This window comes from Poecile atricapillus, chromosome 7 (genome assembly GCF_030490865.1).
Source record: "Poecile atricapillus isolate bPoeAtr1 chromosome 7, bPoeAtr1.hap1, whole genome shotgun sequence".
Classification (NCBI taxonomy): Eukaryota; Metazoa; Chordata; class Aves; order Passeriformes; family Paridae; genus Poecile; species Poecile atricapillus.
Genome location: NC_081255.1, coordinates 20888879 through 20911389, shown reverse-complemented (window position 1 = coordinate 20911389; position 22511 = coordinate 20888879). Strand labels below are relative to the sequence as shown.

Below are 22511 nucleotides of genomic sequence, written 5' to 3'. Positions count from 1 at the left end.
ACAATTATAGCAACACACATACAGCTTTTCCAGGTACAAAGCCGCATATGAGGCAGCAGAACAGGGTGGTGTAGAACCAATATGTTAGTGATCTCCAAAGCCATGGGTGATCCAGTCTCCTGCAGAGCCCCCTGGCAATACCTGGCCAGGCTCAGGCAGGTTCCAGTTGTTTGGGGAACTGGCCAGCTTTGCTCTTGGTACATCGAGCAAGTCTATTCCTCAGGGAGGCTTTGGGGCTGCTCTTAGCAGAGGCATAAACAGCCTATGTAATTAAAAAAAAAAAAAATAGAAATTAAAGCTTTCATTTTCATACATTCTCATGCATGCCACTTCTCATGCAGTTCAACTGAGACAAAGATGCATTTTAAATACTCCAAAGCTTTAAGAGTAAGAGGAGAAAATGGAGGTGCAGGCTCTAAGTAGCTTTTGCAGTTCAGGCAGCTGCTGTGAATGTGAAAAAAGCTAATCTCTAAGTCATTGCATAGAAGGAAAGGTGTAAAGGAAAAGCAGGGGCAGAAAAGGTTTTGTGGAATCCTTCCTTCACTTTAATAAACCTCAAAAGGTCTCCAGTAAGACATTTCATAATGTTTTTATTATGAGAGTCTTCAAGATCTTAAGTTATAGTGTATGTGCTGTCCACATCCCATCTAAAAGCTATCAAAGCTGGATTGGACATCCACCAGCACCCTTTTCTCTTCCTGGGTTCCTTGCTGGCATGCAAGGCAGGAGCAGAAATAGTTTATTCCAACCAGACCTAGGCAAGAATGGGTCCAGGGCACACTGCAGGGTGCTTGCCTCTGAGCTATTTGCCCATTCACCCATGAAGACAGAAAAGGAATATTTGAGTAAGCTATAAGTTTGGGTTTTAAATGCATTAGGACATCAGTAAATACCTTTTGATTCTGGTCTTTTTTAAATATAGAAACCAAATGAATACACTCATTTTATTTAAGCATGTGATGCATATATTCACACATAGTATTTTTCCTTAGATAAAGCCAATACCCAATATTTTAATTTTGTACGGGTACGTACATTGCAGATCTAAGAATATGTTTCAGGTCATTTCCTCTTTTGCCTAAGCCAATTGCCTGTAGTTAGAAACTACTAAATGGAAGGAAAAATTATCTAACATAATTGTCCTTGAGATGTACTGCTATAAAAGCAAGGAGAAATTCTTTGCAGAATCTATTTCTATATTTATTTCTATTATGTTTCCAGTTCTTCTTTGTTTCAGCAAAAATTCTCTATAAATTGCAGCTCAGTCCTTTGTTATATAACGGATCTGTATGTGTAATACATATTTGGATTTTTTTATCTCATATGAAATTTTTCATCTCATATGGAATTAGATCAGCTTTTAAGTACGCTTGATGAAGGGCATTTTCATGCTTCTTTTATTCTAATTTGGTTTGGGGTTTTTGTGATCAACTCAGATTTCATAATCATCTACTCAACAACATAGGAGTTACGATAACATTCTGTAAGTCACCTAACACAAGAACTTTCTTTTAGTGTCCTTTGCAACAGTACTTTAATATCAAGTATTTAATGGTGTCACAAGGTCAGTGTCTCAAAATTGGAAGTCATGGCCCTTTCTTTTTCAATGGTTAACTTGGGACCATTGTGGAAAACTCAGTAATCTGTGTTCCCTCCATTGCCGAGTGAGAAATAATGATAGATAAGACGCACACTGATTTTTATCTTTTTCCCCTCTATATCTGTCACCCCAGGACACTTGGCAATCAGTTTTTGTCTACACCACAATGTCCAGCTACCAAGTGCTTCAAAAACACCAGTCTTTTTTCCTACATGAAAGATGAATTTGTCATACTTGAGTTGAACTTTCCCTTCAAATTTGCTCCCAGGGCCAAAACCTGGGCTCATCCATGTCCGGAAACTCCTTATTTTGTCTTCTCTGTTGTCTCCTACATTTTTAAATCTCCCTGTTGAATCCTCTGAAATACCACTGTAATTAACCTAATGTTGACCTTGATCTTGCTGCAAACCTACACCATTTTCTCTTCTTGCAACTTGCCCTGTATCCTTATTTTCTTAGTCTTCAGGAGAAACTCTTCAGATTTCTAAAACTGTAGATGCCGGAGGCAGACTACTGCTTTAGTACTCAGACAGTGGGGTCTGCTGCCCTTAGAACTCCACCCTTAACCTCATTCTTTTTACGTTATTTTTCTTCTTGCTTCTCTCGGAAATTGTAGTACACAGATGTAATAGAATGACGGAAAGATCATTCAGTCCAACCATAAAGCTCACCCTGCCGAGTCCAGCACTGAGCCGTGGCCCTGAGCTCCACGTCTGCACACCTGATGCTGAGCAAATGCCCCAACTGCATTTGCAAGGGGTCCTCCTGTTTCTGCAGTGCTTGTGTCTGCCAAGACGGTGCATTTGCAAGGTGTCTGCCAAGACGGTGCTACGTGTAAAACATTCAGCCTGCAGCTGGTGTGTCACTGGCAAAGATGTAGAGATGGGTTTCAGAGCTACAGCTGTCAAGTACTGCTCAGATGCTGCAGAACAGCATGTTTTCTAAGATTAAGTGTAAAAAGCATTTTTAAATCTAAACCTCTAATTTAAAAATGAAATAAAATACATCAGGCCTTGCAAACAGCCACTGAAAAATTTGAGACAAAACAGAGTTTATATATCCTTGGTAAATTTAGTGAGTATATCCAGTTACATTCTTTCTACAGGAGGTACCAAGGGTCCAAATGAATCCTTGCTGAAACAGGAATTTTTAAAAGAATTTTAAGTTAAAAGACCAGGAAGAATGAGACAATTTTCCCTCTAAAAAGTGAATATGAGCATTACATTGTAAGGTTTCCTTGGTAACAAAAAGAAGATAAATCCTTTTGTTCTGTGTTAGTGCATTTAGGGAGGTTTCATCTACACTCATCCCAATTTGTGCTAACTGTTCAAACTGGAGTTGTCTCCCCTTTTGTGCCATGATACCCATCATTAAGTATTATTGGATCACTGCAGGAAGAGATGGATGTTGTGAGTGTGGACACAACAGAAATTCAGAGAGTAGCATCACCAAGGGCTTGAAATAATAGGAAACTAGTGCAATACCAAGAATCTACAAGAAAGTGATGCAACAAATTAAGTAAATTACGTCTGTACTAGTATATCAAATCTGATAAACTACAGATGAATGAAAGAGTGGTTGTACAAGTAAAAACAATATAATGGGGAGTAGAGATAGCATATTTCTTAACCACAGGTATTTTGCTATCTTTTTTGTCACATGTTACCATTTTCAAGGTATAAATTTACAAATGGCTTTGTAAACATTTCACTTTCAATTGAATAGGATTTGGCAGGGTCAACAGAATACTGGATAACATAATAGCTGCAGTCACCTATAGGTAACTAGGTGACTCTTAGTACCTTCCCTACTATTCACCGAAGCACAAAAACAGATACAGAGCAGTAATGAGCAGAAGGCAGGAAAACTGTGATTTTCACAGGTTTCTGATCTCTGTTGCTTTACACAGCAGCTCCGTTTATGACACTTTTAGAGAATAAAGGTGGGCACATTGATTTTCATGTGTCCGAATAAATTGAAATACCTGACCCATAAGAATATACATTTAACTGATAAATCCATGCAGCTGATTTCTCAAATGACCAGGATGCCAGAGAGGAAAATGAAACCATTTTCAGAAGTAGCACATGATTTGGGCATTACAATTAATACAATTGTAAATCTAAGGTTACAATTATATTTTGGGTGGGGATATTTTTGATTTAGCTTGATTTATTTATTTTTTTTCCAACTTATTTTATGCCTGCCTAGAATAGAAACCTGTTGGCAAGGAATACTAGATAGCTTGTGTGCCTTCTCTAACTCTGCTCTTCACTGTTAGTTGGGGAAAGTTACTATTCCCCTGCTGTCCTACAGCAATTGTGTTAAGTTTTTTATAGACATCACACTGCTAAGCAGGTGTTAAGTTTTACTCCAGTGGTGTCTTCATTTTTAGTAACAGATAGGATACCTAACTGTTTAAATCAGCTGTTAGGAACTGCATGAAACAAATGTAAATTAATTACGCCTCCATTTGAGTCTTCGGATTTACTTCTTATTGCTCGTTTCTCTTATTTTCTTAATTTTAATGACTGCCTTCAGCTGATAACAACAAGAACCTATTCTTAATAAAAAAAAGGAGGCAGAAGAGGTTTTGATTTTCTCCTCAGCATATCAAGCATAGTCGAAAAGTCAAAATAGAATCTCCCATTATAAAAGTGGCTTTTTTGGAGTTGGACAAAAACAACATATCTTCACCCTCTCTGCTTAGAACAATAGGTTAATCACCTTGACATGGAGTTTGTTCTTCTTCTCAGTTGCAGCCTATTAATCATCACTGCCATTATCTGGTATTGGCAAAGTGCTCTGCAAGGCAGAGCCTGCAGATGCCACCGCCCTCAGCTCTCAGAGACACATCAGGTGGTGGCAGCTGTCATGTGTCTTCTTGCACCTCAGGAGAATGGCCGAGCAGATTAAGTTCCCACAGGTCATTAAAGACAAAATGACCTGCCTTCTAAAAGCTAGATATATTCCTTGAAGTGATGTGTTTCTTGTTTTTCAACCACCTTCTTTCCCAGACTTCCAGCACTGTCTGAAGTTTCCTGGTGCATTCTTAAATATGCTGACTTCTTTTTTTAAAATTTGATTAAAGAGAAAACCTCTTAGAAGTTATCTGCAGTTTTTTTCAGTTTTTTTTCAAGAGAGGTGCTTTAAAGTCTTTTTCTTACAATGTGAGACTACTAATATGTTTCTAAGTATGTTGTACTACCATGCTATGCAGGTCATTTTTCAATCATGGGTGATAGGCTTCAAAATTTATTTTAATGGATAGCATAAAAATTGTACTAACTAATTGTGTAATGATAGCAGAATTATTTTAGCTCAGGGTACAACACCAGATATGTTCTGAAAATTGTTACCTCACCACTGAGCTTCAAAGTGTTTTATGAATTCTGACTCTGATATTTTGCTCCAGAGACAAAACTGTCCTAAACATTACAGGGTTGGAGTAGTAATTGCAATAATGCTAATACACATTTTGATGTTAAAATATGTATTAATTAGCAGAGTGTATTAGAGGATGGATTGTAATAATTGGTTGTCCCCTGCATCATTCTCCATCCCCACGATCTCCCTGTTCCTGAGGACCTGATTCAGCAGGCCTTGCCTGACACTTGTGCAAGTGATTGCAAATGCTTTTGACAAATGTTAATTGGGGAAGCACTAGAAGGCTGGATGCATTGTAATCAAAAGCAAATTAGAGCAGTTTCACAAGATGTCAGGCAAGCACTTGCAGAACAGATCTGAAGGTTTCAGCAGTAGCTGGGTGCACCACAAGTTCAGTACAATTACAGAGGCTGTGTTCAAGCAGCCAAGAATGAGATTGAAGAGAAGACAGGCTCTGCAGAAGTTTGTGAGCAGGAGAGGGATGATAGGCATGTCTTTGCCTTTAGTCTTGAAAAGCAGATCATAATGCTCAAAACTTCATCCTAAATTCATGTGAAAATAAGAAATAAATTAGTATTTTAAATCTCTAGTATAAGTGAAACATAATTGAAAAAGGGTTTTGAGAAAATTGTTATTTGCCAAACTGCTGAAGTTTAGTATTGTGCAAAACACCAACTTACAAAACAACTGCTGAAAAAAGTGAAACTGCTGTTCTTTTGGTTTTATGTTATTTATGACTTAATTTAGAGAAGCTGCATTGTCCAGTAAGTCAGAGTTCAAGGGCCTAGCAGAACAAGAAAAGAAAAGAGAAAGAAGAAAGGCAAAAATATTTTTCATGAGCTTATTTGCACTCAGCACAAGCATCTGTACTTTTTTGTGCCTGTAAAGCATTTTGAACACTGATGAATATTTGGAAATAGTGATAACCATTGCACTTACTTTGCTCACTTGCATTGTTTCTCAATATACATGTGAAGGTGTTGCACAGCCATTCCAGACTCCACTAGCATTAACTTACCTTATGTCTCCAAAGCCTGAAAGCCCTGGCATGGTTTGGGCTGTACCTCAGCAGTTCCAGCCACAAGTTCCTGCTGGGGGTCAGTGGCAGGAGCAGCTGCACATCCTGAGCAGGAGGGATTTGGCCTAAGCCTGTCCTGGTGTTTCATAAAAGATGAAAACTTGCACCTTGACACTGGTTTGTATGAATTGTGTCTTCATACTTGCTTTATCAAAAAAGAATGTTAAGGCCCCAAATGTTCAAAGAGGAGAACGCCTGTACCTGCTGGGTTCTGCCTCTGTTTGGAGCTAATGGGGCATGCAGCTCTCTCAAGCAGAATGACTGCTGGGTAGGAAGATGTTATCATAATTATTGCCCTGGAAGGTGTGTACTGGGTGACTTGAAGTTTTGGGGTCTGTTTTTCAAAAACGGTCTCGTTAGTTACAGCCCGCTGCCTTTGTTGTTAAAGCTGGACTACATTGTTCACGGCACACTGATTCAAATGATTCTATCTATTGAGTTGTTCCTGCTGCAAATGTGATTAAGTAATCTTTAATTGCTTTGAGCGTGTTTGTTATGTACTGATAACTCACTAGTATGCTTTTCAGCTAGAAATGTAACTATCAATTTTTATTTCAGAAGAGATTATTTCAGAATGTGCTGAAACGTCATAACAGTATGAGCTGGGGGAAAAAAAACAAAAACAAACAAGTCAAAGTTATATCTTAAGCACCCAGAATAGCAATAAGTGTAATATTAAGATAAAGGAAAGGAGACACCAGAGAATCCTTGAAAGCTACATAAATAACTTTTAAATAACTTTTTTTATATATAATTCTGAAGTAATTTACTTTATTATTATTCTGATTTTTCCCTGTTCAGTGCCTACCACAGCAGTGACAATAACTTCTTCAGCAGAGCTTTACAAAACCACAGTGTCAACCACTAGCACTACGTCACAGAGAGGTCCCATAAGCACAACATCGGCTGGAGGAACAAAGGAAGGAAGCAGAGGACCCAAACCACCACCACCCATTTCCACAACCAGAATTCCTCCCGTGACAAGTTTCTTCCCTTTGCCAGAGAGATTCTGTGAACCGACTGAGGCCAGGGGGATCAGCTGGCCTCAAACACAAAGAGGAATGATGGTTGAACGCCCTTGCCCCAAAGGAACACGAGGTATTGCCTTTAAAAATATATCCTGATTTCAAGCAGACATTTCAAACTCAATGTGCAGCTCTCTCACGATGAATATTTTTTTAATCTCAGGCTGTCTATCACATGATTTTTTGTTACCCAGAGAGTGCAGTATCTACAGGCAATGGTCAAGTTATAATCTGCAAACATAATTTGAGCATAGCCACAGAATTACCTTCCGCTTGCACTTTTGTGAATCCAGGTCAAATTTTGGGGCCTTGCTTGAGGACTGCTGTGAAATATGCTTACAGCTGCCTTTTTCATTATGAACTCACCTCTGGATGAGCTCCAGGAAAAATCAAGGGCTTTTTGTTTGTTTGCAGAAAACGTCTGGTACTTTTCACTGACTTTTTTTATTGCTCTTTGTAATCTACATTATTTCCTTACGTTTTTGTCAATTATTGTCAAGTACTACCATTAGCAGGATTCAGAATTGAATGTTGTTTAGGAGCACAGTGAAGCCAATTTCCTGAATGCATGCAGAAAAATGGTCTCCATTTCACTGTAGCTTTCTACATCTGTTGTAGGAACTGCCTCGTATCTCTGCGTGGTCTTAACAGGAATGTGGAACCCCAAAGGCCCTGATCTTAGCAACTGTACCTCACACTGGGTAAATCAGCTGGCTCAGAAGGTTGGTTGAAACCTTTTAATCTAGTGTACACTGGTGATTAAGGATTTTAACTCTGAGCATTAATATTTCAGTTTGTTGAAGTTGTCTTTATTACTCTGTGTTCATTAAAAGTAGGAGTTGTGTGTACCGCATGTGCAAAGCACTGGCCAACAGTTAGGCTTTTATGTGTGTTTTAGTATGCCCTCTCTAAATTCTTATGTTGAATTTGTGATTACATGTTCTCATCACTATTTAAAACAAAGTAGCTTTGCTTGTTTTCAAAAACCAAAAGTAATATTTGCTTAAAAAATCAAACACTATACAACACACAGCAAAACCTGTGGTATACAGCAAGGGGTTTTTTGTTCAGTAAAAATTACACTGTTATAAATAGATTTTTGCCTGAGTGCATTGATAACAGTATGATTAGACCACAGAACCACTTTCTGTGTTTTCCTTCCCTACTGAGATTTACAAAGTTTATGAAAACTGGATAATTTGTTATCAGTACAAGGCTACTTGACTTTCAAATGCCTCAAGCACTGGTATGAACAAACAGATTTCTTACTGTCTGATAATGGCAGTAAAATAAAAGTGAGGATGAATAGAAGATCGAGCCCAAAAGTCCCACTCAGATTTCTGGTTTTGATGGCTGTTAAGAACTGCTTTTGTGTGTCACGGATCTAAGAACCTTTAATCTTCTGAGATAAAGAGAAGGTTATTGGTCTCAATTAGTTACAGATTTCAATGTGTGTGCAAATGGTTATTTCACCACAACAAAGGTACACAGGGAATTGGAATTAGGAGCCGCAAGCAGAACAAGGGACCCTGCTGAGATAATATAAACTGTCATTTCAGATCAGAAGTGGAGAAAATGCTGCTAGTCTGGCCAATGAACTGGCTAAACACACCAAAGGACCGGTCTTTGCTGGCGATGTTAGCTCATCAGTGAGGCTGATGGAACAGCTTGTGGACATTTTGGATGCTCAGCTTCAGGAACTACGGCCCAGTGAAAAAGACTCCGCTGGAAGGAGTTATAACAAGGTACACACCTCCCACCACCTCCTCCTGCTGGGATAACAATTGGTCTTGGGTTTGGTGTTTTTTTCCTTTCAGAAATATTAATCTATACTTTGTTCCTGCATGTGTGTCGTTCTGGAATAAGCATATGAGAGAAAACAGCAGTAAATACACAGTGGAAAGTTGTAATTACCTTCTTTAGGGAATAAGATATAATTCACAATAGCTGACTGGTCCTAAAATACATAGCTGTGTCCCATTTTAAAATCTGGAATGCATTATAACTAGTGTGAGGGAAATGAGTATTAGCTCTCAGAAATTCTGTAACAAATCAGCATGTTTATCCAGTGATCCTTTTAACCCTGAACATGTAATAAAATCAGTGGAATTCTGCATAGGTGCAGGGTTTTATTTTAATCCAACTTCCTGCAGAATAATAGCACTTTCTTAGACTTCTAAAGACACCAACATGACTTATAATTGATCTTTATAAAAATGCCTTACTACACATATCTAAGACATGAATTAATGTTTTCTCTGGAAACATGTTCCAAGAAACATTTCAGAGAAAATGTGTCTTTGTGGTTTAAATACAAATTACAGTGTTATTACCTTTCCTCTTTTTCTCAGAGGAAATGCTGTATTTCTCAGCCTCTTCCTTGCGTGAGCCTAGTCAGCAAGCCACAAATGAAATATTTTTTCATCCTTCTTTAGAGAGAGAGATCCATGCACTTTTCTGTTATTTTGGCAATAGTTTTATTTACAGTCCCTAGATGCTGTTAAAGTACTTTTCCCAGACACAGATCAAGTGCCCACACATGCATTTTTTCCTTTGACCTTTTCAGACAAATCCCACAATTTGGGCAAAAGATATCTAGACACCTGAGTAAAGGTTGCTGTGCTGCTTTTGGCTGGGGTAGAGTTAATTTTCTTCACAGTGGCGAGTATGGAGCTACATTTTGGATTTGTGCTGAAATCGATCTTTCATATCTTTGATAATATAAAGATGTTTTCGTTAATGCTGAGCAGCACTTCCACAGCATTTTCTTGTTTTCGTACTGCCACACTGACAAGGAATTTGGGAGTCCGTGGGAATTTGGGAGGGGACACAGCTGGGACCTCTGAGCCCAACTGACCAAAGGGGTGCTCCAGACCATGTGACATCATATTCAGCATATAAAGCTGGTGGGAATTAGGAAGAAGTGGGGGATTTTGAAGTTACGGTGTTCTCCTCCCAGGCAACCATTACATGTGATGGAGCTTGGTTTTTCTGGGAATGGCTGAACACCTGCCTACCCAGGGGAAGCAGTGAATTAATCCCCTGGTTTGTTTTATTTTCATGCACAGCTTTTGTTTTACCCACTGAACTGTGTTTATCTCAACTCATGGATTTTCTCAGTTTTACCCTTGTGATTCTTTCCCCAATCCTGCTGGTGAGCAAATGAGCAAGCGGCTGTGTGGTACTTGGTTGCCAGCTGGGCTTAAACCACAGTTGGGCAAAAACATTTCCTGTGTGATGTTCTTTTGTAGTCATCGTGGACAGAAGCTAGATTAATGTCCAGGCTATCATTCAAAATCAGGATTTGAAACACCTGAGTATTTTTTTTCTCTTTCTGAAGTTTTCCAGAATCTTTCTAACTTCTGATTTTCTTTTTCCTTATTAAAAAGCTCCAAAAACGAGAGAAGACGTGCAGGGCTTACCTTAAGGTATATCTCCTGTGCTGTCACCCTGCTTTCTCCCTGCTTCAGCAACCTGCCACGCTTTATCATCTTGCTGCATGATCCTATGTATTTCAGTCTTTGATAAATGTGTATTGTGCCCCATATCAACTTTACAAATGTTGGCTTTGCACAGGTATAACACTAAGAAAAAAACAAAAAAGATCAAAGTTCATACTTCTTGTACCTTAACTTGTTCAAAACTAAAAGAGCAGAAGGGATTATTATCTGAATTGGAAGTAGCATCTCTCTTACAATAAAATTTTGGGTAGGGGGAAAAAGCTTGCAACTCAAAGAAATTAGTTCACCTTGGTAGAATTTTATATCAAAGACTGTTTAGAGTTAATTTGCTTGCAAGAAAAATGTATGTTATATAGCTTGCTTTGTGTCTAGTCTTATGCCTGGTAAAATCACTCTTTCTCACAGTTTTAAGAATTGTTACAATTCAGTGACTTGAGGATACAATGCAAAGACAAACATTTCTCTAACTTCAGTAGTAAAATGTCTGCCACGTGTCCCATTAACCAGGATATATAGGAGGCATGTAACACATTGCTGCCTGATTTCCAGCTCCTTTCATCAGCTGTACAATGGTTGCCTGTTGTGGCCAGCTCCTCTTCTGCAGTACAATGCCAGTAATGCCACCTTGCTCCTATGAAGGGGAGAAAAAAGTCCCAGAACAGATGTGTCTGGCTCTGAAAGATTTTCTTGTGCATTTTTTCAAAACTTCTTTTAAAATATTGATTTTTCATTTATACCCTCTGAGATGAAATGTAAGAATTATTTTTGGAAAGAATTTTTAAATACTTTACAGCGTAATAAAAAAATTCAGACTCTTACTGAAAAGTGATTTCTCTGTACAGGGCATTTCTGTCTTTTATCCTAAAGCCCTGGAAGTGGATGGGAGATGTCCAGTTATACAGAAATTTGACAAAAAAGACAAAGATCTGGAGAGAAAGTCACTTCTCAAGTAATAATAGCTGTAATAGGTTTTTATTATAAAATATTTTTTAATAGGAAAGGGTAATCCAGCAGATGTGGTTTGGTTAGTGTGGCTATTTCTATTTCGTTTTCATTAGTAAACAGGATGGTGAGAAGAGCAGTAATGGGGCTGCTCCAACAGCTGTGCCACAGGGACTGTGGGGTTTTTCCCACCCATTTGCCTCTGTCTGAGGGGAGGAGCCCTTCAGAAATATTATTGGGCAGGTGCTGATTTTCCACAAGGAGAATGCAGTTAGGTTATCCCATAATAAACGAAGAGTGTATCATATCAATGAATGCCTACCGTCAGTGCTATATGGTGATACATGAGAAACCAGAGCAGAACCTTAATTTCCAACTGGTGTCATTTTCTGAATGTCTCAAATGGGCTTCTCTGCTTAGATAAGACTAATAAACCTCTTGAAATTACAAATCAAAAGCTGACTTACACTATGCAAATGAAGCAAGTTCCCACTTTGTGACAGAGAATTCATTTGTACCTCAGATTAGAGGCTCCGATCTGTATTTCTTAGTGACTAATGAATCTGGCCTCTGCAGACCAATTTCTGTTCCACTCTAGTTCATGGCTGCAGCGTTTTGACTATTCTGTCTCCCATTAGAGAAAGAAAAAAGGCTTTAATGCCGCTTCGAAGTATCTTCCACCTGCCAGGAAGGTCGTGGTGGCTCACAATGCAGACAGAAAGAGGATATTAAAATGGATTAGGCTAATTAATCCTGCTCTGACAATAGCCTTGACCAAGTTTTCCCATTCGTTTGTTTGCACAATATAGTACTCCAGACTGACATCTTTCTGTTTGTATAATGTGTTCTGTTTCCATTTCCAATGCTTTTAAATTGATCAAACAAATTATATATATGCTTAATGACACATTAGGAATAGGTAAATGGGACAGAGTAAACAGGGTGTTAGAGCAGTGCCTGGTGTACTCGGTGCACAGCAGCGTTATGCATTAATGTAAAAGCCTGCCTTCAATTGATTACCTGATTACTCTGATTGGATTATTTTGTAAAGTAATGTAATCATGTCACTGAATTATTCTTCTTCTTTATTTATTATTACCTTATATGCAGCTCAGTGAACCTTAAAGCATGATGATAGAGTTTTTACAAGTAAAACTTTTAAAAACAGCAGCTTTTATTCAGCTTTACAGTTTTGCCATCACTGATAACAGGAACGGTCAGTGGACATCTTGTTTGCTCTATTGATTTCCTTTTCTAACTGACCTCTGTGCAGGAATGGGAGTTTGTAATCCTTCTAAGTATCTATGAACAGGTACAGGAACAGGAGGGGGAGTGAGAGTGGCCAGAGCTAATTTATATCCACTGAGTCAGCTTCATTTCATGCCTCCTGTAATAAAGAAGGTCTATTTGTCATAGACAAGTAGTTTATAGTGCTATGCCTGGACTAGTGGGGCTCAGTTTCCAGAGGAGTATTACTGTCATTTTAGCCTAAACTGTGGAGTGCTAATTTTGGCTTTAGTATTTTTAAATAGAAGTTATACATTTTGACATTAAGATGAAAGCTTCGGGCAAGACTTCTGGCATTTGTTTTTACATTTTTCAGCACATTAATAATACCATGCTTTTAGCTGATACAAAACAAATCAAATTTGCATGTTTACTGCTTAGAGACCACACAGAGCTAGTGGCTAGCTGCGCTTCTATTCATGCTAATCCAACAAGCGGATGGAAAATATTTTAATGTTGAAAATAGTGTTCTTGTGCCATTAAATCACAATAAATCATTCTGACAGTTAAGTATTATAATTGTCGCCATATAAGACTGGGAATTTTCCCCAGCTGCCTCGGGCTTCAGACCTAATGATAGTTTTCTAATGAATGCAGGCAGTTGTGGATACAGTGGACAACTTGCTCAGGCCCGAAGCTCTGGAGTCCTGGAAGGACATGAATTCTTCAGAACAAGCCCACGCAGCCACAATGTTACTTGATACATTAGAAGAAGGGGCTTTTGTCTTGGCTGATAATCTTGTAGAACCAAGCAGAGTCTCAATGCCCACAGAAAATATTGGTAAGTAAAGTTCTTTTCAAGCATAAGTTAAAGTGCTGTGTATTGCTTTACACAAAAGGAGGAGAAGGTGCTCCAGACAGTGACATACTTTCTGAAGGTTGAGCTGTGCAATGTTTGATGGAAAGGTGAGTGCTCCAAAGCAGGGAAAACACACTTTTCTTGTTTGGCTCTTTGAAATTAGCCTTCTTCTTTAGTGTCATTAGTACATTATGAAATGGAAAGTAGTTGATGTTACGTAGTTGATTTATCACTGAAAAATCATTAGCAGAACACGTGGATATGAAGAGTACTTAAAAGGCAGAGTATGGATTTTTTTGAGGTAACTGCTTTCTGTAGAGCTGCAGAAAATACTTTCCTGTTAAAAATAAACTGTTCCTAATGAATTTAAATTACTTTTTTTGCAATATACTGTGCCAGTTAAATATTTTAGGCACTCAGCATAGGCCAAATGTTTATATTAAACATGACTGCCTTCAGGTAAAAATGTGTTCAGTGAACTACATCTCCCATAATGCAGAATGGCTATGCTCCAGAGACTGCAAAATAGCTGGAGATAGTTGGAGCATAATTTAAAATTTAAGTGGTGACAGAGAAATGAAGGGGTTTGGTATTAGAGATGTGCAAATATTGTTGCGCAGGATGTGTTAAAGCAAAAATCATTGCTATGCATGAAATTAAAATTCCTTATTACAGAGATTAATGTAGTCTCAGTGAGGCTACAAGGAACCTAAAAGTCTGCTAATATGCAGAGTACCAAGACAGAGACTTGGAATAGACTGCAGAAATGAGACTTTTCAGTGTCTGCCTATTTGTAGCTGTAGAAGATGATTCGACCTAGTTTTTAATTGAGTAGGAAGATACTGGGAAAGGATAGGGAAAAGTCTCACAGTCTGTTATCAAAGGAACTGCACTAGTTTTGAAGGAATGTGTGTAGAATCACAGATCTGCCTTTGGATGTATACAAGCAGTTCCATGGAGATGAGTAGACACTGAGTATTACTTTTTGTGATAAGCTGTCTTCATGTCATAATACTTTTCTGATGTCATGCAAAACTGAATTCCTAGTGCCCATATGTATGTATGGCTTGGAGAAAGAGAAGTGATTTCCTAATTTCATACCTTTTGTCAGTCTGTAGTTCAGAGCTGTAGCTAGACTGGTTTAATAGAGCACAGATTTTGTCAATCAATTGTCCACTCTCTGCTGTATCACTTTATCTGTCCAAGGAAATCCAGCATTCAGTGGAAATCCCATGAAAGTTTCTCGACATACAGTGTGTTATAAGTTATACTTAAGTATGGCTGAGTGCCATCTGATTTTTCAATTTAAATGTTTTTTAGCAGAACTAATAAAATGGTTTGCTATAAATATACAGAATTAGATGCAGAAAACAAAATGGAAATAATTTTTAGTTATGTATACTGGTTTAGCTAAATACATGGCATGAACATACTTTGGTATTCTTTGCTGGCTGTTAAAAAAAATCTTTACATCTAAATCAATACTTAAAGTTCTAAATTTGTCAGCAGAGGATACTGCATAGACATTAAGATCTTCAAAACTAACATTTTTTTGCAACATGTGTGTTAAGTGGATGTTTTGTGGGCACAAATTTGAACAAGGTTTGGTGGCATGTTATCACTACTAAAGTGCTGTCATTTTAGCAGTGTGCATTAGATTTAGTTAAAGAAGCTGAGTCTGGGTGATTGAAGCATGCAGTACAAATCTGCCTTACAGACAGCCATGTGAGAAAACTAAATAAAGACTTGGGGGGGAAAAATTGTCGTCTGGCATACTGTAATCTGGCCAAGAGACTTTCTCTGCATTCTCCTTTTTTAACACTTTTTTTTTTTTTTTTTCCCCTCTGGTCTGCTTAGTTTTGGATGTTGCAGTGCTTTCTACTGAGGGCCAGGTGCAAGACTTGCAATTTCCTCAGGCTGGAAAAGGAGGCAACTGGATTCAGCTCTCTGCACGAACCATGAAACAGAACAGTAGGAACGGTGAGTCTTGGGCAGGAACAGTGGAACTCCATGAACTTCTATAAAACCTACCTTTCCTAGTTAAACATCAAAACAAAACACCATAAAGCTGCTCCGTGGCTTTTTCTTGATGATCATGGGAACCCAGTCATTTCTTTTCAAATCCATGGCCTGAAAATGCCTCTCAGTTTACTGATGCTTAATTGTCATTAGAGTACAGGTCGCTGTCTTTCTGTAGACCTCTGTGGCATAATGATGGGCTTTTTTTTTCTTTTGTAGGGTTAGCCAAACTGGTTTTCATTATTTACAAAAATTTGGGACGGTTCCTCAGTACTGAAAATGCAACCATAAAGTTAGGCAGTGACTTGGCGGGGCAGAACAGCACAATCGCCGTCAACTCCCACGTCATCGCAGCCTCCATCAACAAGGAGTCGAGCCGGGTGTACCTGACTGATCCCGTGCATTTCACACTGGAACACATTGATGTGAGTTATGCTAATGAATCGATGGGAAGGTCACAAAATCAGCAAGAGAGAAAGCAATGCGGAAAAACAACCTTTTTTTCCATTTGAATTTTAAATGTTGGACTAGGTCAGAGACACAAGTTAAGTCTATGAACATAAAATTAAATGAGCCTGGTTCAGTGATTATTAGAACTTAAGTGTATTCTTAATGAAAGCTAATTCAGTAATCAACATGAAAATGTAAATGACTAATTTGTTTCTAACTGAAAATTAACTCTTACCTTAGTAGAAGGGTAGAAAATAACTTAAGATTCTTCATGGTTTGATTTAGTAAGTTTTATTGACGCTTTAACTTTTTACATTAATTTTGGACCAAATTATGGAAGCTTATAAAAATTGTTCAAATTGCATTTATTCAGCAAAGAATAAAGTATGGTATCTTGGCTTGTTATACTTTGAATTTATGTATATTTCCCTCATGGTATCTTATTTGATGTGTTTCTTTGCTCTTAAGTTTGGCCCTTTCTCTTTCCATGTCTCACGTGGGGAAAGTAAACAATCACTACTGTGATAGAGAAAATATTGTTAGATTTTCCTTTATTTTGCCTATTTTTATAAATCTGATTGGATTGTTTTTCATCAAAGTAGATAGGCATTGAGGAATGAACTTTTTTGTGATATCTGTTCACTTGACTTTGGCCTGACCAAAGGTGAGAATCAAAGAAAAAAGATCCTGTTTTCAAATTGATAATTACAGGAAAAAAATATCTGCAGAATACATTCACAGTCCTAACTTTCCAGAAAGCAAATATAGCTATAATGTACCATCCATGCATAAAAATTGTAATTGCTTAAAATTGGGTCTACAGTAATAGAGACTACACTTCAGAGTGCTTTGGACTATAAAGTCCCTTTTAAACTAGATGTCTTCCTTGTGCAACATAGTCCACAGTTTTGCTGATGAAAAACTTTATTGTCCAAAACATGCAAAATTTAATCTAAATTACCCTTTACATATATTTAACAATTGTTATTGCCGTCTTAGTGTGCAATATTCTCATTTTATGTTATCCTTTTATCTCCCAGCCTGATAATTATTTCAATGCAAATTGTTCCTTCTGGAACTACTCAGAGAGGACTATGATGGGATACTGGTCAACTCAAGGCTGCAAACTGGTTGACACAAATAAAACTCATACAACATGTGCTTGCAGTCACCTCACCAACTTTGCAATTCTTATGGCTCGTCGGGAAATTGTGGTAGGTAACAATGTTTCCAGCCGTCAGCAGGGAACAAACTTAAAAGACTTACTTTTAAACTTTTAACAAGATTCAAAATTATTGAAATTTTTTTAGTATTTGTAGCTCCTACCCTTTTTGTACTCTTTCCAAAACAATTTGCTTTCTGTAGCACTTCCTCATCCATAAAGTTGCAATCAAAGTGACAAGAAAGAGAAAACAAGGAAGGGCAAGATTTTCCTACAAGCCATATTTTAAAGTTACTGACCAACCTTACAACCGTTTTATAGACTCTCCCTCAGTACAAATTGAGTGTCTGTTGAGACAGCTGTGCAGGCTGTTCCCTGGAAGCCCAGGTGCCAGCTCTTCTTGGCAAGGAAGGTCAAGGAATTTCCATACTGATTGTTCAAACACCTCTTCATAGTCAGAGACTTTGTTGTCTATTTAAAGCACTTCCTGCATGTCAGGGGGCCCAGAGCATGCAATATTTGCAGGGATATGGGATTTCTCACAAAGCCATTGTATTTGAAAAGGTCACTGCAAAGAACTGCAGCAAGGAATCTCCTTTAGCTAAACATGAGATAGAAGCCAGAATTACATGTGCAGCATATTCTGCATTTTGTCCTGATCAGTGTGTAAAACATTGCTTTCTTCTCTGCTGTGGAGTTGCAGGTCTGTAGAAAAGAAGATGTGCCCTCATAGAAAGTCCCAGGGAAAGCTCTCCTCTCTCCTTTCATCAAAGCCCAGTGGTACCTTAAAAACGTTATGTTTCTCTGCTCATATTTCCAACCAGTCTGCAGTGAGCCATAGGAAAAGTAAAAATGCTATCTGATCTGGACAAAACAGTCATATTTTTCTCTCAGACCTGCTCCTCTTCTACTTACCCTGATCTTCTGGGAAGCTGACCTGAGACTGAGAAATTACTGAGTGCATTTTGCCCATCTCATGTAATGAACAAGTAACTTTTCTGGATACCTGTGAAAATAGGTTTTTGTTTATACTCATAAAGACTCATATTAATTTTCTCCATTCTTGGTTATTTCTAGTACAAAGATGGAGTGCACGAATTGCTCCTCACTGTCATCACCTGGGTGGGAATTGTCATCTCTCTTGTTTGCCTGGCCATCTGCATCTTCACATTCTGTTTTTTCCGTGGCCTGCAAAGTGATCGTAACACTATTCACAAGAACCTTTGTATCAACCTATTCATTGCTGAGTTCATTTTCCTAATAGGCATCGATAAGACAGAGTACAAGGTAAGTTTTCTCTCTGTGTACTGATCTTGTTCTCTGAATGACTGTTTGAAAAGGATTTGAATTAAAACATGACAACACTGACAAGTTTTCAGCTCTCTAACACAGCAAGGCTGAAATAAAAGCTCAGCATGAAAATAAGATATATTCATACATAGTATTTACATCCATCCAAAATATGCTTTTCATTTTCAGCTGAAAAACACTGACTATTAACGAGGCAGGTGGTTAGACTTTTGAAAGAGGAGATGAAATTGAATGTTGACTATTAGGAACATATATATGTTTTCTATATATATTCAAATGTCTTGACAGGTATTGACTACATTTTTATATATATTAGTACTATATAAGCCTTTTCTAGATGTGTAAACATTTTTTACACTTCACATTTAAGCAGGTATTTTGGTAGTATTGGTAAAATTAATTCTGACATGAGTCATTGGGTTGAAAGTAATAATCTAGCATAGTTTCATCCAGAATTTGGCCAGTGGGGCGAGAATTCAGACCAATTTCTGTTACAACAGTAGAACATTCCATATTACAGCAGACAAAAATCACAGGGCAGACACTTTATAATTTTAAATATGTAGTATCACATTATGCATAGAGAACCAACTGTTCATGTCTAGGATTATCTAAACTGTAAGTCCTAAAACTATATTAGTTTCAAAATTAGAAAGTTCCTTTTAAAATTAAGATATCCACTCTGAAATTGATGACTGGGAGATGAGGGTGCAATTTCCTTACCTTCATTCACACTGTTCTGTTATGGCACGTGCCACAACGAAGCCATGAGAGCAACCTGCGTTCTCGGGGCCCGAGAGCACCGCTAGAGATTGCTGACGATAAAGGGGAAGAGACAGGTCGTCATTTGGGTATCCAGAGACTGTTTATTCAAAGGATAGCAGCCTCCAATGAATTCAGGGATGAGAACAGGATTGGGCTAAGGGCACAGGGTTAAATGAGGGGCAAAAGGGGCGGATCTGAGGATCGATGTCCAATAGGGACAAGGGAAAGCGGTGCAGGGGAGTGGCTAAAGACTGGGAGAACCAATGGGATAACAGGGGTGGAGCAGTATGGCAAAACAGAGCCAGTGGGGGTTAAGGGGAGGAAGAACATTCTAGGAAGGATACATAAATGGCAAATGGGGGCTGAACAAGGGTGACAATTTCCACAAACCAGTAGAAAGAACCACCAGAACCCAAAAGGCTCCGACGTGTGGCTGCAAAAGCCAGTGGGAGCAAGTTTTTCCCCACCCTAATCATGAGGGGCGTCTCCCCTCACCTGATCTGTCCCCTCCAGGGTCAAGGCACCCTGGCAACGGGCCCCTGGGCCTCCACACTGTTCAGCTAATTGACTTTCTGTAGCTACTGAGCGCACAGTAGTGTTTTCAAATGTTCAGAGAATGTTTTGAGGTAGGGAAGATGCTCCTGAATTTGTGAAAGGTCTCTAATAGAACTGTCTGCTGTTCTGTTGCACACTGGTCAGTTGGAGAGGTAATGATGTGAAGGTTTTGTGGTTTACATTTCCATCTCTCTCTTTCTTTGCAGATTGCATGTCCGGTTTTTGCAGGTCTCTTACACTTTTTCTTCCTGGCAGCCTTTGCCTGGATGTGTCTAGAAGGAGTGCAGCTTTATCTAATGTTAGTAGAAGTATTTGAAAGTGAATATTCTAGAAAGAAGTACTATTATGTTGCTGGCTACCTCTTCCCTGCTACAGTAGTTGGTGTCTCAGCAGCTATTGACTATAAGAGCTACGGAACAGAGAAAGCGTAAGTAATTGCAAGTGACCTGAGTGTTTTTCAAGTGAATAATTTTTTAAAGCCTATTAGCTGTCAGAGGGTCCCTGACAGACTAAAATACCATCTGAAAGCTTTATTGGTAAGAGAATGGCAATGCTGTGCACAAATTACAATCAAGTCTTTTGTAATTCTCTAGGTTCAGGGGATTTGTACTCTAGAGAGACCAATTCTAAATTATAGTCTTTCTTTTAACACAAAAGATTGACCTGAAACAAATTGAAAAAGTAAATAACTTTTTGTCCTCGGATGTATATTAAGCAAAATTTCTCAACTTAAAGTATCTGACAAGCCTAACCATCCAGTTTTAAGCTAATGCTTCATTAGATCTCTTTGTTCAGCTGTCCCTCTAGCTAACTCTCATCCTGAATTATGACAGTACAATATTCCAACCTATGTGTCTTATTTTGATAATATTTTATCAGGCAAGTAGAGTGGGATTAAAATTAGCCACAGCCTTTTATTTACAAAAATACAGATGTATATAGGAAGTGACAGAAGGTAGACAGAAAACATTTCTGAGGATTCGAGTTGCTGGAGGCATGAATTTGCCTTTCAGTAGTGTTTATTTTGTCCTTTGATGAAATTAGTCACAGAATGGGAAGATACTGTTGACTACAAGAAAGCTGCTTGATTTTGCTACTGATGAAAGACAAATAAGAGAATTCAGCAGGGAACTGGGCTGTATGAAAAATGAATTGCTAAGTGGAGTTGGCCCTAATAGGTTTATACGTAATTTAGTCTGGTATCTTATGTATTCTTTCTCTACAGTTCAACTCCCAGATGGGGCATTTTATTTATACCATATTGTTATTCAGCAAAACATGGCATCTGAATTTCCTCAGGCATGAGCACTTAACATATGATATAAAGGTAAAAGCAGACTTTGAAGATCACATGGGAAGCCTGCAAAAATTATTTTCTGATGTTAGTTTCATTAGTCCATGATAGCACCTGTCACCAAACCTTTTGACTGAAAGGAGAGCTTGTTTTGGTTTTGTTTCTCCTGATGTTAATTATTCCTGATGATGGAGTTTCAGGTTCAGTAGTGTTATTACACAGAGTTCATTAGAAGAATTTCAGGTTAGGTGTTGTGCAACGAGTAAGTGGTACTGCGCAATGTTCATCATTGTTTACTGGCAAAGTGTTACCTTAAGAAGTATTTTTGCACTTTCCATTTATTGGACTGAGGTGCTAATGCAGCCTTTCCCTTTTCATTTTCTTTCTTCCATAATAGTTGCTGGCTACATGTAGATAACTATTTTATCTGGAGTTTCATTGGACCTGTTACCTTTATTATTCTGGTAAGAATTTTGGGTTTGTTTTTTTTTCTTTTTAGGTTGCCTCACAGCAGATAAAAAAGATTTAAAATTTCATTCAATGCCATCCTTATTCACAAGACATTCCATGGAAATGCTTATAAACAATTTGTAATGTGATTAATGGTTATATATTTATATAGAAATCTTTAAAGTGTGCTGACCAAATGATTAATTGTCAAAGCTGTGGTGGCACTTCAGCATGGCCATTTTTTCCTAATGGCTTGAATTCTGAAGGTCATATTGACATGTGTAGTCATATGAAAGATCAATGAAGTACTAAACACAGGGTTTTTTTGAGAGGAGCCATTATTATTGCTTTCAATTGAGTCACTACTGTACACATTTTAGAATTTAACAGCTAATTATCTCACATAATTATCTCAAAAGGGTATTCTAATGCATTGGATAATTAAATAAATTTTATGTTCCATTACACTTACACAGTGTTTGTATGTGTATTTGCATGCGCACGTTTTTCCATGCCTACTTCTGTGTGTATTTGTGTTACATGTAGTGCCTGTCAGATACAGAATCTCCTCTGCTTTAGTACAAATAAATAAATATGTAACCAGTAGAAAGTCTGTGCACATTCCTTGCTGAAGTCACTGTGTGCTGTGCACCCACTGCTGGGTGCCCCAGTATCCCCTTAAGACAGAATGTTGCATTCATACATCAATTACCAATTCTCTGAGCACTTCCAGGTAAAAAACCTGGTAAAAAGTCACGTGTCAACCCAGGGAGAGAACTTCTTCCATTTCTTTCAGCCTAGCAGTACCAGCAATACACAGTAGAGGAATATTTGAGCACAGCGAATGCAGGATGTGCATTTTGGCTCACCTGGGTTTTCTCTGCTAGTTCTGTGTCTTTAGAACCTGGATTTACTTGGGAAATATT

At 38.1% G+C, this 22511-nt stretch overlaps 1 protein-coding gene across 6 annotated transcripts in view; it reads left to right on the top strand.

Annotated features, from left to right (window-relative positions):
• Positions 1 to 22511, top strand: part of ADGRL2 (adhesion G protein-coupled receptor L2) — a 389045-nt gene that overhangs the window by 344854 nt on the left and 21680 nt on the right. For all 6 annotated transcript variants that reach the window (XM_058842492.1, XM_058842493.1, XM_058842491.1 and 3 more), the window contains 11 exons: positions 6867 to 7163; positions 7709 to 7812; positions 8650 to 8835; positions 10480 to 10518; positions 13378 to 13561; positions 15437 to 15559; positions 15818 to 16023; positions 17089 to 17262; positions 18288 to 18497; positions 20048 to 20268; positions 21533 to 21599. In XM_058842492.1, the coding sequence (XP_058698475.1) occupies positions 6867 to 7163; positions 7709 to 7812; positions 8650 to 8835; positions 10480 to 10518; positions 13378 to 13561; positions 15437 to 15559; positions 15818 to 16023; positions 17089 to 17262; positions 18288 to 18497; positions 20048 to 20268; positions 21533 to 21599 (1811 nt within the window). The remainder of the gene's footprint in view (positions 1 to 6866; positions 7164 to 7708; positions 7813 to 8649; positions 8836 to 10479; positions 10519 to 13377; positions 13562 to 15436; positions 15560 to 15817; positions 16024 to 17088; positions 17263 to 18287; positions 18498 to 20047; positions 20269 to 21532; positions 21600 to 22511) is intronic.